The sequence below is a fragment of the Ambystoma mexicanum genome, chromosome 2p, assembly GCF_040938575.1.
Source record: "Ambystoma mexicanum isolate Mex_15411 chromosome 2p, UKY_AmexF1_1, whole genome shotgun sequence".
NCBI classification, from domain to species: domain Eukaryota; kingdom Metazoa; phylum Chordata; class Amphibia; order Caudata; family Ambystomatidae; genus Ambystoma; species Ambystoma mexicanum.
The window spans coordinates 273,006,270-273,024,077 of record NC_090923.1 but is presented as its reverse complement, the minus strand read 5'-3'; the positions used below and the strand labels follow the sequence as shown (position 1 = coordinate 273,024,077).

Sequence of the window (17,808 nt, the reverse complement as noted above, 5' to 3'; positions counted from 1 at the left end):
CGCTGATTTTCTCTCATTTGTTTTAATAGACCATAAGCCATTAGTGATTTGGATTAAATAAAGTAATTCCCATAAAAGAAAAATGGAGTATCCGCATCTTGAAGGACAATCGGCCGTGCGTAACTGTGTGGAATCATGGGTGGCATTCTTCTTTTTCTTAGTCATTAATATAGTTTAAGTAAAACCAAAATGTCATATTTAAAACCGATTTTCTGTTTTTCTCTGTTAATTTTCTCAAAAACTCCTCTCATTCAAACTTGCATAACTTCTTCAATTTGTAGTTATATCCACAACTAAAAATGAAGGAGTATATTTGACCCATTTTTATTAAAAATTACATAGTGAAAATTAGACGCAAATTCGCAATTTTGCAAAACGTGTGTTTCCCCATTCAAAGTATTTCCGCTTCCATTCTGACTGTTGCTCATCTTGTAGCTTATGTTTGTTAAAGCCTGTTCAATATTGTTCCCAAAGGAATTTATATCAATCTAAGGATTTTTGCACACTTTTTAATTGTTTTTCTAAGCCATTTTCAACTGTCATTTTAAAAAGAACATTTCCCAAAAAGCTTTTTTCCCCTGTTTGGGGAGGGAAGATTATATTCAAACACTGCACTCAGTTTTATATTCCTGAATACATGCTGCTTGCTTACATCTGTGTAGAATTGCTCATTTGTGAATTGAGAACTTTGCAGGGGGAATCTTAACTTAAATGCTATCTTTTCACAAGTCAAAACTGTTCTTTTTCCCTGTGTTTTATCTTCTGTATTGCTATAATTTCTGAATTGTTTTGTCACCACATTGGTGATTGCTGCTCCATATATATGAATTTGTGTTTGATTTGAATTTTAATAAATAAATAAATAATCCCTTTACCAACCAGCCTGATTCCTGCTCCAGTGTGACCTGGGGGGTATTTTGAGAAAGGTGTGATATGAGTGGTATATCACTCAGAATATTGAACCTATAGACAAAATAAATAACTATTTCATTTGTGCATTGCATGCTAGGCGAGAACCGGGTGTATTGCCCAATTGAAATCCTTAACATTACATTTAGACTGACTGTGTTTAGTTAGCAATATCTCGCATTTAGAATGATTGTGTTTAGTCAACTATATCTCACATTTAGACTAATTGTGTTCAGTTAGACACATATAACATTTAGACTGACTGTGTTTAGTTAGCCATATCGAACATTTAGAGTGATTGTGTTTAGTCAACCATACCTAACATTTAGACGGATTGTGTTTAATTAGTCACATCTCACAATTAGCCTGATTGTGCCTAGTTAGCCATATATCACATTCAGACTGATTGTGTTTACTTAGCCATATCTTGCATTTAGACTGAATGAGTTTAGTTAGCCATATTTCACATTTAGTCTGTGTTTAGTAAGCCATATCATCTCACAATAAGCCTGATTGTGCCTAGTAAGCTATATCTCACATTCAGACTGATTGCGTTTTGTTAGCCATATCTCACATTCAGACTGATTGGATTTAGTTAACCACATTTCACATTTACACTGGTTGTGTTTAGTGAGCCATAGCTTACATTTAGACAGATTTTGTGTAGATAGCTATATCCCACTGTGTGTGTTCAGTTAGCCATATCTTACAACTAACCCGATTATGGCCAGTTAGGCATTTCTCACATTCAGACTGATTGCGTTTAGTTAGCCCCATCTCACATTCAGAATGATTGTGTCTAGTTAGCCATATCTCACATTTGGACTGATTCTGTTTAATTAGCAATATCTCACATTCAAACTGATTGTGTTTAATTAGCTATATCTCGCAACTACCCTGATTTTGCTTAGTTAGTCATATCTCACATTCAGACTGATTGTGCTTAGTCATATCTCACATGCAGACTGCTTGTGTTTAGTTCGCCATATCTCGTAATTAGCCTGATTGTGCCTAGTTAGCCATATCCCACATTCAGACTGTGTGTGTTAAATTAGCTATATCTCACATTTAGACTGATTGTGTTTAGTTAGCCATATCTCACAATTAGCCTGATTGTGCCTAGTTAGCCATATCTCACTTTTAGACTGATTGTGTTTTTGATTAGCCTTATCTCACATTTAGCACGGTTGTGTTTATTTAGCCATAGCTCACATTTTGACTGATTGTGTTCAGTTAGTCATATCTCACATTTAGACTGATTGTGTTTAGTTAGCCATATCTCACAATTAGCCTGATTGTGCCTAGTTAGCCATATCTCACACCCAGACTGATTGTGTTAAGTTAGCCAAATCTCACATTTAGCCTTCTTGTGTTCAGTTAGTCATATCTCACATTTAGACTGATTGTGTTTAGTTAACCGTATTCAAATTTAGACTGATTGGTCCTCATTACAAGTCAGGCGTTAAGGGTTAAACGGCACCGTTGGCGCCGTTAACCCTTAACGCCTGATTCACACTTTAACGCCTGCTTTTTGCAGGTGTTAAAGTCCAAGGCGCTAAGCGACCTTGGTGCTAATTACGGCCCCGTAACTTACGATGCTGTAATTCGCACCTTCCCCATCCCCATTATGCCCTGTGGGGCAAAAATGGCAATGGGGAAGGGCAAATGGTGAATGGGGAATTACCGCCCCACTCACCTTGAAATGGGGCGGTAATTCCGCCATCCACCATGGCGGAATCCGGCATGGACCATGGTGCTAATAGCACCATGGTCCACCGCCTGACTTGTAATGAGGGCCCTTGTGTTTAATTAGCCATATCTCTCAATTAGACTGAATGTGTTTAGTTAGCCATAACTCACATTCAGACTGATTGCTTTGTATACCATAGGTTTAGTGTGACTGCATTTACTGTCATGCCCCCATTTTAGGCCATTCTCCCTCTAGCAAGGTATCCCAGATCCAGGTGTTACTACATTTAGGTGAATTGTGCTACTTTGCCATATCTCACACTTAGGTGAATTGTATTCTGGATCTATTTGATTTTGGACCAACTGTGTTCCTTATCTTACACTTAGACAAATTGTTCTCAACCCATATTTGGACTTAGACCAACTGTGTCGGTTAGCCGTGTCTTGCACTTCAGTGGATTGTGTAAGTTAGCCGTGTCTTGCACTTTGGCGAGTTGTGTTGGTTAGACATATCTCATACTTAGGCAAATTGCAGTTTAGTCCTACTTGAATTTAGACCAACCAGGATAATTTGCCATATTTCACAGCCAGGCAAAGGGAAGGAAACAAACTTTCAATAATTATAGAAAGATAGGCAATCCCACCCGAAACCTCAACAACCGTAAGTAAGACACAACCCAGAATCAGACTAGTTGTTAAAAGTACTCCAAGGGGAGAAACTAGGGCCCGTACGAAGTCCTGCCCATCATCTATTATCTCTCCACACAACTACCCAAGCCTTCTAATGAAGGATTTACACAGCAGGAGACCACTGCAAATCACCAACCCAACTGTGCCACTCTCAACACCCCCAACTTTACCCACAGAAAGAAAACTCATTAGGAAAACAACACTGACAGGAACCCAACTTAAAACCAAGATGGCGGACAACCACAAGGCAGACATAAACAGAGAATCATTATCACAGGAGGGCTTACGTCGCTGTAATCCCAAATAACCCCAGATCATGGGAAGCCACTCGCAACCGTGAAGCAATCTGAAAAATACCAGAAGACCAGACCATGCCACTTTAGTGAATCAGCCGACGTGAGAGAAAGCAACAAGAAAGGATATCCAATAGGGAACCACAACAGAACCCTACCCCAACAAACTCCAGAACATCATCAGAACACATAGCCATGACCATCACATGAATAAGAGCCACCCAGAAAACAAGACTAAGATCACGCTACCTTACACCATACCGCGTAACAACCGGATCAACAGAACAGATGCCCATACATGACATCAGGATACCAGCACCCCATAGGAAAAAGGCAGAAACAACTGGAAGAATGAGAAGCTGCACCCTCACTCCATACATCAACACAATCCGAATCGGAAGAGAAGCCTGAAATATCCATGAACCCAATTAGAAACCTAACCAACCTATTCAACGATGAAACAAGAATAACTGCACTCTCTCAAAAACCCAAAAAAGATAAGGAGAGCGACCAATAAAACCACCTAAAGATGAAAACCAGAACTAATCAATTGACTACAAAGATAAAACTACACTACAACCGAATCAATGTAAGATCTATGTCCAACCACTCAACCAATATCTATGATCTACTTTGAAACGGGGTAATTGACAGTTTATTTATCACATAAACCCGGCTTGCTGAAATCTACAAAGTCATACTACACAGCTGCCTACAGATAACTTCCAATGCACACAGGCGAATAGAAAAAGAAAAATAGGTGGAGGACTTGCAGTAGCTTACAAAGAACACCTAAACATTAAAACAGCAGAGCCTTTAAACATCCAGAACTGCAAATCCCTGTTATGTATGCTAACCTACGCAAATATTTCAGCCCATATCCTCTCCATTGATTTCTGCCTACTGGGAGCACTTTAGCATGAGTGTGCATTTTTTTATTTTATCTCTTTTTCGAGTGCATTCCTGAACAGATGATTCATATTGTTGTAGGTGGGTCCATCATGCTTTGACATCATGCGTTTTATTGTGTTGAATCCCCATGTTTCTGTCCAGTTCTTAGTCCATCCCACTTTCCTCTTACAGTTGCACCCCCATATTTTATCTATTGCTTGGTTGAGTCCGCTGAATACATTTATGTGATCTACAGATTATGATTCACTTTAAAATCATACATTTCCTTTCATTTTAAGAGTACATTTCACTGTAACTTCAATCTCATTTGCTTTGCTCATGCTAGGGACAAAAAACATTCTCAGCTGCATTTTTTCTCTCATTATTATTTTTCTATGCTACAGTGTCACTTTCGTTTCTCCTGAAAAAGCAGTTATACAATGAAACATGTGTCAAGGAACTGCAAAGATGTATACTAATATACGAGAAGCATTAAGAATCTAAGAAAAAAAGAATCTTCAGAACACTAAGAACTGAGTAGTCCATTGTTTTTAATGTTTGCTTTTCTTCAACCTACTTGACATTTTTGGAATCCTGATTTGGTTGCTTCTTGTCCCATCACCACCTTCAGTTGTTGCCGAAATTTCTAAAACATAGTCTTCACTTAAAGGTAGGCATAGTTCTGCTGAACTGTACTTGGTTTGTAGAATATTTTTCTGTAGGTTGCTTGTCCAATATAAAACCTAAGGAAAAAACAAAAACACCTAAAATGCCAGTACAAATCATACTAGCATTGTAATAAAAATGTATTAGCACTAATAGTATTACATTTGGAAAGAACGGCTGTATTTTCAAATGAAAACACTATGGGCCTCATTACGAATCAGGCGTTAAGGGGTTAACGGCGCCGTAAACGGCGCCGACCCTTAACACCTGATTACAAGGTCCGTTAGCACCCTGGTGATATTAACGCCTGCTTTTTGCAGGCGTTAAAATCCATGGCGCTAAGGGACCATGGTGCTAATTACGCCACCCTAATTTACGGTGCCGTAATTAGCACCTTCCCCACTCCCATTATGCCCTATGGGGCAAAAATGGGAATGGGGAAGGGTAAAATGGGAAATGGGGATTTACCGCCCCACTCACCTTGGAATGGGGCGGTAAATCCGCCATCCACCATGGTGTAAACATAGTTTACACCATGGTGGTAAGGGTACGACCCAGGCAGTAACTTACCGCCTGGGTCGTAATGAGGCCCCATGTCCCTGATTTGTGGAATTTTTGCTAGGAAAGTAGGGACTTTGCGAGCCAATCTGCATGAAAACCCCCCTTCGTCGATTCAAGGAATCGACTTTGCAGAACTTTTTTAGTACTTTGCAGGTACTTTGCGCAGTTCTGGCATGCCTCTGTGAGCAGTTGAGTGTGGACCGGGACTGCTCTGAGAGTTACATAGGAGACAGAACATGCATATTCCCCACACTCTGCGCAGAATGAGGAGAACAATGGGCTACGTGTGCGTGCCGAGGGATGGCCTGCGTGAGGATATTGCATGGCCAGCACCATGCAAAACCAAGCGTATTCATGAATATGACCGTGCAACATCATGTTGGGGATATCAGCATGCAAAACTCCCGATCACACTGCCACGTATGAGCAGGTGTAATGCCCCAATCGCATAGGAATCATGGCTCAAAGGTGAGGTCCGACCATTCATTTAGGAGAGTGTCCATGCATTGGGGGTGCCGTTCACAGTTAAAGATGCACGTACATAGTGTAGCACGGTGCAGCTGAGGTTTATGGGGGTTTGCATGCAGTTTGATCAGAGTTTTACCTGAGTTATGGAAATTAGTATGAATGTTGTTGGTGTGCCGGTAACAGTTACGGGAGACCCCAGGCAGAGTCGCTGAGGTGATGGCTTGGTTGCAGGGACCCCACGCATTGTTACCAGGGTGCATGAGTTGGCGGCCGAGGAGCCTGCAAAGGTGGGTGTATGTGGCTGGAATAGCAGTGCGTGTGTGTCTTTTGGGGTGTTTTGGCTGCTACTTGCGCATATGGTTACTTAGCGGGAAACATTCCATGAATACGCTTATTGCGCACAACATTTTCTGCATTCAGGGACATGCAAAGTCGTTCTCGGCACAGGGAGTTTGCAGGATCAATTCACACTTTTCAATGAATCAGGCCCTATATCTCTCCACAATTAATTTTTTTCAAAGGTATTCTGAGACATTGGGCCTCATTACGAGTTTGGCTGCCACCAAACCGGGCTCCTTTACTGGGTTCCCAGAATGGGGAATTACTGGGCCATTCCAAGTACGGAGGGCCCGGTAATTCCTCCCTTCGGGAACCCGGGCCCGGGCCTTCCCCATTCCAATCCGAACCCCCATAGAGCTCAATGGGAATGGGAGAGGGAGCTAACAAAGGGGCGATTACGAGCGGCCCGTTGTTTGCTCCCTCTTCCCCCCACGGGACTCGGTAACGATGCCTGGTTTTGCCAGGCGTCTTTACCGGGACCCGCGAGGGGTCCTCGGAATTTCACAGGACCGGTTTAACGGGTCTGCCTCCATTAGGGGAGCCCATTTACCCATTCCGCAAACCTCGTAACGAGGCCCATTAAGTCACCACCTGACATTCAGGTAGGAGCCATGTACTTTTGAATCATGCTACCTGGTCTATAGCATGGAAGCATCTAATAAAGCAATAGTATTGTGTTAACAAAAGAAAATGTCCAATCAAGGTTATAGAAAAATAGGAGTCTTTCAGTAAATTAAACATGCAAACACACTATTAAAAACACACATATGCCATTCCTGTACAGAACTTGCAGACCTTTGAAAAAAGTGGTACTCCATGTGAATATAAATTTTCTTTGATGCAATTTTCAAGTTAAAGTGAATGTTTGTTAAAAAAGCTTCGGAGTAGGGCATTCACTGTCACCAGGGCACTTAAAATAAACATCCACAGGAGGACAGAACCACTGTGGTATAACTTTCATTGTTCTTTGTAGGCTTTTCAGTATCAAACTGGGAGCCTGGGCATTTGTCAGCATGGGGAGCAGTGTTGAAGGGGGTCAATAATGTAGTGCGATGTGTCAGCCACAAAGTCGTGAGACTTGAAGATACTGGTCCGATGGCATGTGAGGCTGAGTTGGTGGCACTGATGTGCGGGTCTCAGGTGCAGAGAAACAGGACACTCTTGCTGGGCACTGAGCAAACTCATCCTGGGAAGAACACATTATTGATGGGCATGATAGCAACACTCAGAGAGAGAAATAGCAGGAGGCCAGGCAGACTGTCAGTGACTCTTCATGTCACACTCATTCCATGTCTGTTATAGAGACATGAGAGAGTTGGATAAGTGCTGAGCATGCTCAGAGATGCTTACATGGAGTTGAAGCATTGACTGTTCAACATGGTTGTGGTGGGCTCGTGGCGGTGCTTGCTCAGAGTTAAAGTGAAGGGAGGGACGGAAACCACTTCCTTGCATTGTGAAATGCTGTAAGACACTGGCCAGTGTCTCAGATGATGAGTCTTTCTTCCACTTTTCCCAGCCTGGAAGGATGTCAGAAAGCATTTTCAGGTCTACCAATGACAGTAGGCAGAATGTGGGTACCAATATACCATCAGCAGCCAGACCTTGCCCAACAGCAGGTCTCTTCAAATGTTCCCCTGAAGTGGTTGAGGGGAGGCCCTAACTCACTCCAGGAAATCTTTATCTAAGGACTTTGGAAATCCTTCTTCTTCTTGAGCCCAGGAATATTTCAATTAAGGGTGGGTGGAGGCCTCACCCAGTTAGTCACTCATGTTTCCACCGATTGTTCCATTGAAGCATTCTGTAACGACCAATCACAACTGTCTGCAGGAATTGGGGAAGGGGGCCAAGAAGATTTATGTAACCTAGGAAAAGCAGAACTGTCCTATCTCGGGCCTTTTGCCGTTGGATCTCTCTACCCATTCAGATGACACTATTATATGATCGAACTGCTTTCCAGCATGAGCACACAGTTTTCCTTGTTAGCATTGTACTGTTTTCATAATTAATGTTCTAGTGCCATGATGCCTCTTGGAGTAAATGATGCACTTATGAAATTAAAATAATATATAACATTTGCTAACAGGGCATTGCAAGGTCAATACAGTTCAGGAGTATGTGTGTATCTATTTCCTTTTGTTGGGGATAAATCAACAGATCAAGAAAGTACATCAGGATATGCTCGATGTGTTCAAACACTTATTGAAATGATGTGGGGAGGGCTGCAATTGACCATCATTGCCATGTTTCCGTGGGTCTCTTAAGCCCTTTGAACTCCAGGAACAGACATATCCCTGTAGTATTAGATTACAACATCCAGTATCCAAAGGCCTTCCCTATGAAAAGCAATATTACTTAATACTAATTAAAACATCTTGTACAATATTTCTCACAATTGTTGTTTCCTAAGACGATACTAACAGAACTGTGAACAATCTTTATGACTAAAAGCATTTGTTGCATATGACCTACCACGAAATACTCGGTCCCCAAACCAATGGCTTAGTGAATCAATTTACCAAAATCCTGAAGAATGCTCTTAGGAATTGTGTTACTGAAGGCTCACAAATCCCTTTCCTGGCCCATTTTGGGGTCCAAAGGACACCACAAAAACCCACTCGGTTTCTGCTAGTATATAGGTGGGAACCACATGTTTTTTGACATAAGAAGAATGATTGGGAGGATCAAGAAGGCTCTAGCAAACCTACAGTTTGTGGGAGCCACTCAAGCAATACTGCACCATATTCATGATCTGGTCAAAGAACTTCTACAAACATAATATAACAGGCACATTTGTAAAATAGGAAAAGTAGACCGGAAAGTGACATGATCTATACAGAGACACAATTCCCCATTAAAAAGGAAAGGGAGAAAAGCTACATAAAAAATCATGTCTACATTGATGGCCTATTTGGAGACTGTTCCTCTGTGGAAACTGCAAGTGATGGCAGGTTTAATACCAAAGTACCTAACCTGGATCATACACAAAACTTGAAGATTATCTATGATGCTTACCCCATATCTTGATTGTGACAGCAGGTGGAGATGCCCAGATTTTTTACAAAATTGAGAGACCATCTGGGAAGGCTGAAATTATTTGACCATATTGACTGCCTGGGAATCAGTGGATAAAGAAAGATGCTAATGAAAAGATAGACCTTAGCTTCATTAAACATTCACACAGACACTGGTCTTCCCTGATTGTCTTGGCTCCTAAAACCTAATGGCAGTTGGCTTTTCTGAATTGACGTAATACATTTTAATAGAATCTAAAGATTTGACCCTTAATCCATGGCCAGGATTGATGGAAATATAGAGCAGATTTGACCTCTGAAGTATATTTCAACACTCTACCTTATGAAGAGGTACTGGCAAAGTCCCTTTGAGCAGGAATATCGGCTAAGGGCTCCTTTGCCACACTTAGGGTCATGAATCAGTTCACAGTTCTACTCTTTGGACTGAATACGGTGCATGATATTTTCCAATGAATGCTTCATATAGAACTCTAAAATCATCAGGAATACACTGGGGTATACCTCAATGAAATACTTGTCAGTCAGTCTATTAAAAGCTGGTCTTATTGTTCTTCCAGAAATCGGCAAAATACCATGTTGCCCTTCCTTCTGTCACGTATCTTGGGTTCCCCAAGACCGTTTAGGCTTAAGAAGTCAAAATTGAAAGCAGTAACTAATATCAAGATCCAAACTCAAATAAGAAATATAGTCAGAAAAGTTCCTCAGGTCATTGAAGCATTCCCTTTACCATCCTCACCTCCTGTCAATGATACAGGTAGGGTACCATGTTAGCACAGACACATTTGAAATATTGTGCTGTGGGCATGTGAACAAATGAATGGGGTGAGTGTTATTTTATGACTGTCTGGTAGCGCACAACTTGAAATATTTACTCCTGCCTATAGAATTATTTCACCACCATATTCGAATCCTCCGATTGTTGTAACCACTTCCTCAGTCATAACTCTCTTAAATCAAGGAACATTTGTTAAGACGAATAACCCTGCCTCTTACATTATCTACAGAGATGATTGGTAGAAGGACTCCCCTTCAATGTGCAAAATCTGCAGACTAGTGGTGTCAACCACACCGCTCTGACTCTAATGTTAAATGTGTTATCTGTGTTAACTGTGTTGTACTGTACACCTCCCAACAGAATCACCTTGTGTGTCACTGCACACACTTGACTGGCCAAGGCATGTTTGCCTTTCCAGTCTTCAGATGAATACAGCCAAGGTTCTTCAACGTCTCTGCATATAAATATTCCTGCATTCCAACGTGTGCTTCAGGGTAGGCCAGAAGGCCACAAGTATGGGTTCACTTATAAAGACTAGGGAGCCACCCTTTAAATTTAATGAGATGGAGGAACATTATTTGCCACCATCAAGTAACTGCATTGTCACCTAAAATAATTTTCCATATTGAGGTTGGGGTGGGGATATGAGGCAGGGGCAGGGCTGAAATAGTGTGAGCGGGAATCCTTACCTGTCCTGTTGTTCTGAAAGCCATCCTAAAGGCAGCAGTGCACATGACTTAGAGGCCAGGACTCAGACAGGCAAAGGTGCTTCCTCCATATCAGTCTGACCCCTGCTCCTAACTCCTCCCCTCCCCCTAGTGACTCAGTAGCCAAGAGGAGGCCTGGGATGGTGATCTTAAGCCCCATTGCTCATGCTTGGATGAGAGAATGGAGGCTTGCCAGACATGTGCCATGCAATTCCCCATAGAATCTTGGGGTGCGGATGGAATTTGACCCTAAACTAGGTAAAGGTGATGTAAATCTCCCAAGTAGGCAAATTCGAGCAGGACTGTTGGGGATATTTAAAAACTCTTTAGGGAAAGGACACAACAAGACCATTCTGGATCCCTTTGAACAAAACACAGCCGAGCCCCGCCAATTCAGAGAGCCTGCATAAATGCACAAACCCCCAAATCAATATATAATGAGAGGAAAAAGAGACAGACGAAGAGAAGAGTCAAGTGGGCTACTGATGCTTTTTCTATCCGCCCCTGAATACATGGGCCACACTCTATATACTCCAATATAGCTTGCATTGACCAACCTGAAGCTTCTGATCCCTTGAGGGATAAACAAAGGTCAATGCAGGAAAGAGAACCAACAGCTGGGAGAGAGATGGACCTAGGGACTTATTCAAATACATGAATCCCCAATGGAAGGTGCTTCTTAGATGACCCATGGCAACCCGGTGACATAATTAAGTCTGTCTGAAAAGGACCCTGCATGATGGGGAAAGGACATACCCATTTCAACAAACATCTGTGAGTGACCCACAGAAGCTGATGTTAAAAGACCAAAGTTCTGTCAGAAAACAAGCGAACCTAATGCTGTAAAAGCAGCGGTAATGGAGGAATCAGAAATAGAAATGCAGTTCATGGAGCTCGGCTGAGAGAGAGAGCCTATGATGAGGAACCTGTTACACGGATCCACAGAACCTGAAACCTCAGAAAGGACTTCAGTGAACCAATGAAAGCAGGGAGACAGAAATCCAAACTAAATGTGGCAAGAGCCTTCCCAGGAGGGACTGCTTGTTTTGCTTTGAGATATTAGGGCTGAACATTTATAGATTCAAATTTCTGAAATCTTATTTAGGCCAAACCTTTGAACATTTTGTGTTCAGAGCATTGAGTAGTTCGGAGGTTAAAGACTTGTTAAGAGGAGGTTCGAAAACTCTCTTTTGGCCACATCATTGGAACATTCCTTTGTAGCATAATGTGTCCCTTTGGGTGTGGTACGAAGCTTGATTTGCATATGGTCTTTCCCCTGTCCCTAATGGCTTGGCAGGCAAAGAACGATCAACTCTTTGTTTTGCCAAAGAGAGACAAGGACAACGACTTATAAGAATAATATTTGGAACATTTGTGTTGAATCTTGAACTCAAAAGGCATTAGAAAGCTGGAGGAAAATCCCATTTCTCGTTGTTCAATCCTGGCACTGTTTACACCCCCCCACCCCTTATAAGGGCGATGTGCACTTAGTATGGTAGTAACATTCCAATAGGGCACACACACAATCTACGCCTGTAAGTAACCGGCCAGTGCACACCTCTGGGGAAACTTTGATTGTTTCTTATTTCACTCTACCATCAAGTATAAAATTAAAGCACTCCCACTCCACCCGTAAACATCTGCATTTATTGCTCTGGACGCACTGCTTTGAGCAATGGGTGGAGTGCCACTAGGAAACACAGGATGTCATTGTTGCCTAGAGATAGACTAGAGAGAGAGAGGGCACTTAGAGAGAAAGAGGGAGAAAGAGATGGTGGCAGAGAGAGATAAAGTGAGAGAGAGAGAGAGAGAGAGAGAGAGAGAGAGAGAGAGAGAGAGAGAGAGAGATCGGTCCATGATATGTCAGCTACAACTAGTATACTATATTATACTCAAGGTTGATCAGAAAAGCTAGCCTAAGCCTAACCAGCCTTGTGCCACTAGCTGGAGAAATCACAGACTAGGATCCAGACTCATTAAATCCTAACCTACCGCTATAACTAGTAACACCAGATCCCATCCAATCCACGTGCCATCAACCCACTCCACTGCAAATCCAAACTGACCCAGAAATGTAATCTCACTTGCACTAACCCCACAAACCCAACTAAGATCATAATTGAGGACAATCACATAATCAAGGGAGCCATCATAAATGCCAGATCGCTAGTAGCTCATGCCACATAGATAGCTGACATCATCACAGCTAACCAGTTAGATTTCTTAGCTGTTACAGAAACATGGCTCCACAAAGCAGCCGGTCCTGCCCTCTCCTTAGCTTTCCCACCTAACTTTACTATCATAAAACGAGACATAGTAACCTGCAAAGGGGGAGGGGTAGCATTAATCTATAAATCCAATCTGGCTTTAAGAGAAACCGAACTCATGCCATTTCTCTCTGCAGAACTACTCTCAGCTAAACTGAATCTATCAGCCACACCCAGCATCACTGTGCATTTGGTCTACAACCCCCTGGCCCACTGGGGTCTTTCAAAGAGGACATAACGACCTTACGGAACACCAACTCCAAACCTAGTAACCAAACTGTTATACTTGGTGACTTCAATCTAGGTTTGAATGATCCTAATGACCCAAACGCCACCATAGTAGCAAATACTATCACAGAGGCAGGCTTCCCTCTCAGGACCAATGGACCCATTCACATAAAGGGTCGGATTCTGGACTGGTTCGCAGACATGAACTATAACCCCTGCATATCCACCACCGAACCATATCCTTGGACAGATCACTACCTGATCTTGTTTCTCATCCAAGACAGCCCACAAACTAACTCAGTTAAACCCATGGCCCCATTTGCCTTAACTAGATGTAAAAAGAACATTACAATAGCCAACCTCCTACCTCTGATCCACCCTATAACCTTCCGACCCAACATATCTAGTCAATCTTTTCAACAACACAATCAACTCAGCCATTGACACAATTGCACCCCTGAAACTTAGCAAACAAATACCTCTTGCTCACCTGAACTTGTGGTTCACCCCTAGCTTGAAAGCCCTTCGTAATAAGAAAAGACATGCTGAAACCAACTGGAAAAAGAAAAACCTCTGCACAAAACAAAATCCTCCTCACCTACCTGGCTGAGAAATACACAAAATAAATCATCAATACCAAAAAAGAAACATTCAATGACAGAATAAAAAAAGTCAGTTCAAGTACTAGGGAAATCTTCTCTATACTAAGAGAATGGAATCACCAGTCACACCCATCGACTTGTGCATCAATAACAATGCCCTCTGTAACAAAATATCGATGCTCCAAGATAAGATTACAGCCAAAAAATCTAGCTTACATAGTATTGCACTAAAAAGCTATCTTGCAAGAAGTCACCAACAACCAAATCAAACCTTGTTGCCAATTCAAATTCAAATTGGTCTCCATGAATGAGGTTGTAAATATCTTTTCATCCCTTAAACCATCCCGATGTCTGGGGGATACAAGCCCATCTCCAATTATCAAAGAAGCGACTAAAGACCTGGCTCCCTTCATCACCACCCTCATCAACTCCTCCTTCAAATCATTCTCAGTCCCTACCAACCTTAAAGACGCCTGGGTACTACCATTATTTAAAAAAAACTAATTTGGACCCTAGTGTTGAAACCAACTACAGACCGTTTACGACAGTACCATTTCTCCTTAAAATTCTTGACAGTGCTGCCTACCTCCAGATCCTGTCCCACCCGGAAGTAAACAACCTACTAGCCACCCGCCAATCAGGCTTTAGGGCAAGACATGGGACTGAGATGGCCCTATTTGATCTTGAGAACCAACTGGATGAATGCAAAGACAAAGGAGAAGCATCCATGTTTCTCCTTTTGGACTTATCCGCGGCTTTCGTCTTGGTTGACCACAAAGTCCTGTGCAAAAACCTGAAATCAGCCAAGGATGCTATCACCTGGATAACATCCTTCTTAGACAATAGATCTATAAGAGTATTTTCACCCTCATCTTCAGCAGACCCAGTACCAGTCACCTGCGAAGTACCACAGGGATCATGTGTCTCCCCTACTTTGTACAATATATTTACAGAGCCCTTATTTGATATACTTGACAAACGGGTGTCTCATACACAAATTACGCTGACGACACTCAGATTCTCATCCCCATCCAAGGAGACTATGACAAAGATGTAGATTTCATCAACAAAATGTACTTAATTATACAGACCTGGATGGCCACCCATGGATTATGTCTTAATGATGAAAAAACTGAACTCTCAATCGTGGGCTCTACCAACAAACTGAATAAACTCACTCCTCCGTACAAATCTATTACCTTGACAGCATCAAGATTAAAGTCGCTAACGAAGTAAAAACTTTAGGTTTCTACTTGGACTCGGCACTTAACCTCAACAGGCAAGTAAACGCCACTACTTTTGCCACCAGTTACACTTGAAAATGTATCCACGCATGCAAACCATTCCTGACTAATGAAAGTTGCACCACGATAGCATGTGCATTAGTATTATTCAAGCTGGATTACTGTGACACACTCTATCTGGGCACCAGCAAACATAACATTAACAAACTCCAGACACTTCAAAATAATACTTTGAGATCCGCCCTAGGTATCCCTAAATCACAGCACATCTCCCACGAGAGACGTGCCATCAAATGGCTCTTCATTAATGACAGAATTATGCCTAAATCACTAAACATCACACACAAATGCCTCACCAACAAGGCCCCCACATACTTGACCAACAGATTCATCAAATACACGTCTGAACACCCTATTAGAAATGCACAGTCTAACAGCATCAGAATTCCTAACTTCAAACTCATCAAAACAGGAGGCGCCAGCTTTCCAGTCAGGGCAGCCCAACTCTGGAATTCCATCCCTGATGCCTTAAGAGCATTACCTGCCCTCCACCTATTCAAGACCAATGCTAAGAGATGGTTACACGCTGCTGGCAAGTGACTATTTCCTTCCCAGCCTTCCAGATGCTCTAACCCCAAACTTATGATTGGATAACGTACGATATGCCTGTATATCACTGTATATTACTGTGTATATTCTCAGCTATTACTACAAACCTTTATAAGTATGTAATGTTTCTGCTTTATGTATCTAAGTCATTATTCTCTGTAACCTGTAACCTGTAACCAAGAAACCTTTATAGCGCCCAGATGCCTCAGGGTCTGGTGCGCTGTATAAATAAATAAACACTACAATACAATACAATCAGCTATTTTCCACAAAAAGGACAACGATATTGTAGCTTTGTGTGCTTGATAGAAACAAGTGTATCTCCATGTAAATACATTTTGCCAAATTGCCCCTTACCTTATATCCTGTTACTTCAGACTCATTTTCCAATGCACGAACATGTTCCCAGGTGACAAATAGTTTTGAGTCAGTGATATTCCAAACTACATTTCCAGGGGGCTGATTTGGTGCTAGAATTCAATTAGATAAAAAATATTTGAACTATTACTTCTCATTTTTTAAATCACATTACAGTTTATATATTATTTACTCTATGAAAATACAGTGCATAATCGCGTACAGAAGGTAATAGTATAGAATTGGGTAGAGTGAGTGAGGGGACAATGTGCAAAATGGGCAGAACTTGTGCCCCTATTCTGTATCCAATACCTACTACACATGTTGCTATGTTCTCTTTATCTTTCCAGTATAGCCTTGATAGCCTAGCCATGTAATCTTATGTTTAAGATTATCTCCACTTTAGCTCTTTGTTGTTCTGCTTGGTGTATAGTACTCATCATCAACATTTTTGATATCACCATACCCATGAGGTCCTCTGCTGCAATATCATGTTCCTTGATGCGCAGACTCAAGCCCCTGTGTTTCCTTTTTCCATTGCTGATAGGCTTTTAGGTTTTAGTTGCATACAACCTGTCTTGTAATTTATTGCCTAGCAGAGCATATACTCAATGCCATCTGCGAGTCGGCACGAGTGGCTATTGACACAACATGGAATCTGAAATGAAGCTCATATATGTTTTTACCTGTTTCATCAGCACTGCATTGGTAGTGTAGCCATGTGCACACTGTGCTTAAAAAGGCATCAGAAATCGCATCCGAAAACCGCTTCTTTTATGCCTATTCTAATCCCTATTCATTGATTAATATGCCTTGAAAAGGCCTATGATGGCTCACAATTGCCACATACAAATATACTCCTATATATTTGAATTGCATTTTCCAATTTAAACAAATGGAAATGCAGCTAGCTATTCTCCTGTTCATTACTGATCTGCTGGTCTACAATACCCTACATTTACAGCACACTGCTTCATTGGAACGTGTGCCACGTTTTGAGTAGCAAATCAACACATCAGGTAAATTATTTAGTCCCATAGTAGCTTCAACTGAGAAATTAAAGCTCAGTCTACTGTAGTGCTTCTGTGGCGAGATTGGCAATGGCTAGCCACGCCCGAGGTGATAGAAAAATTGCCACCAAAACCTGAGATCACCCATAGAATACTGCCAAGGCAGAGAAACGAAATATGGATGTCAGACATGTATTCTCTACTTTAATCCACCATAGCTCAGGTCATTAAGGCCAGTGGGTAGTCATTTTTACAGAGGACACTGATTTTCATCATCTCACGCAGCAAATGGGGAACAATTGAAATCATCTTTGGTGTTAAGGAAGGGGTGCAGACCAGCTGATGATGGTAAAGACAGCAACACAGGCACGAGATTGGCAGAGCCACTGTGCAGGAGATGGGATTAGCAGTAAACGAGAACAACTCATCAGGATGCCAGGGATAGTGGAAGTGACATCGCAGGCTCAATAG

The 17,808-nt window shown here is 41.8% G+C and overlaps 1 protein-coding gene across 1 annotated transcript in view; it reads right to left on the bottom strand.

The window, feature by feature from the left end:
- Nucleotides 1-17,808, bottom strand: part of LOC138566368 (contactin-3-like) — a 1,374,021-nt gene that overhangs the window by 29,609 nt on the left and 1,326,604 nt on the right. Inside the window, exons 21-22 of the mRNA XM_069643533.1 lie at nt 16,328-16,440; nt 5,050-5,215 (exon numbers count right to left, since the gene is read on the bottom strand). Coding sequence (XP_069499634.1) covers nt 5,050-5,215; nt 16,328-16,440 — 279 coding nt within the window. The remainder of the gene's footprint in view (nt 1-5,049; nt 5,216-16,327; nt 16,441-17,808) is intronic.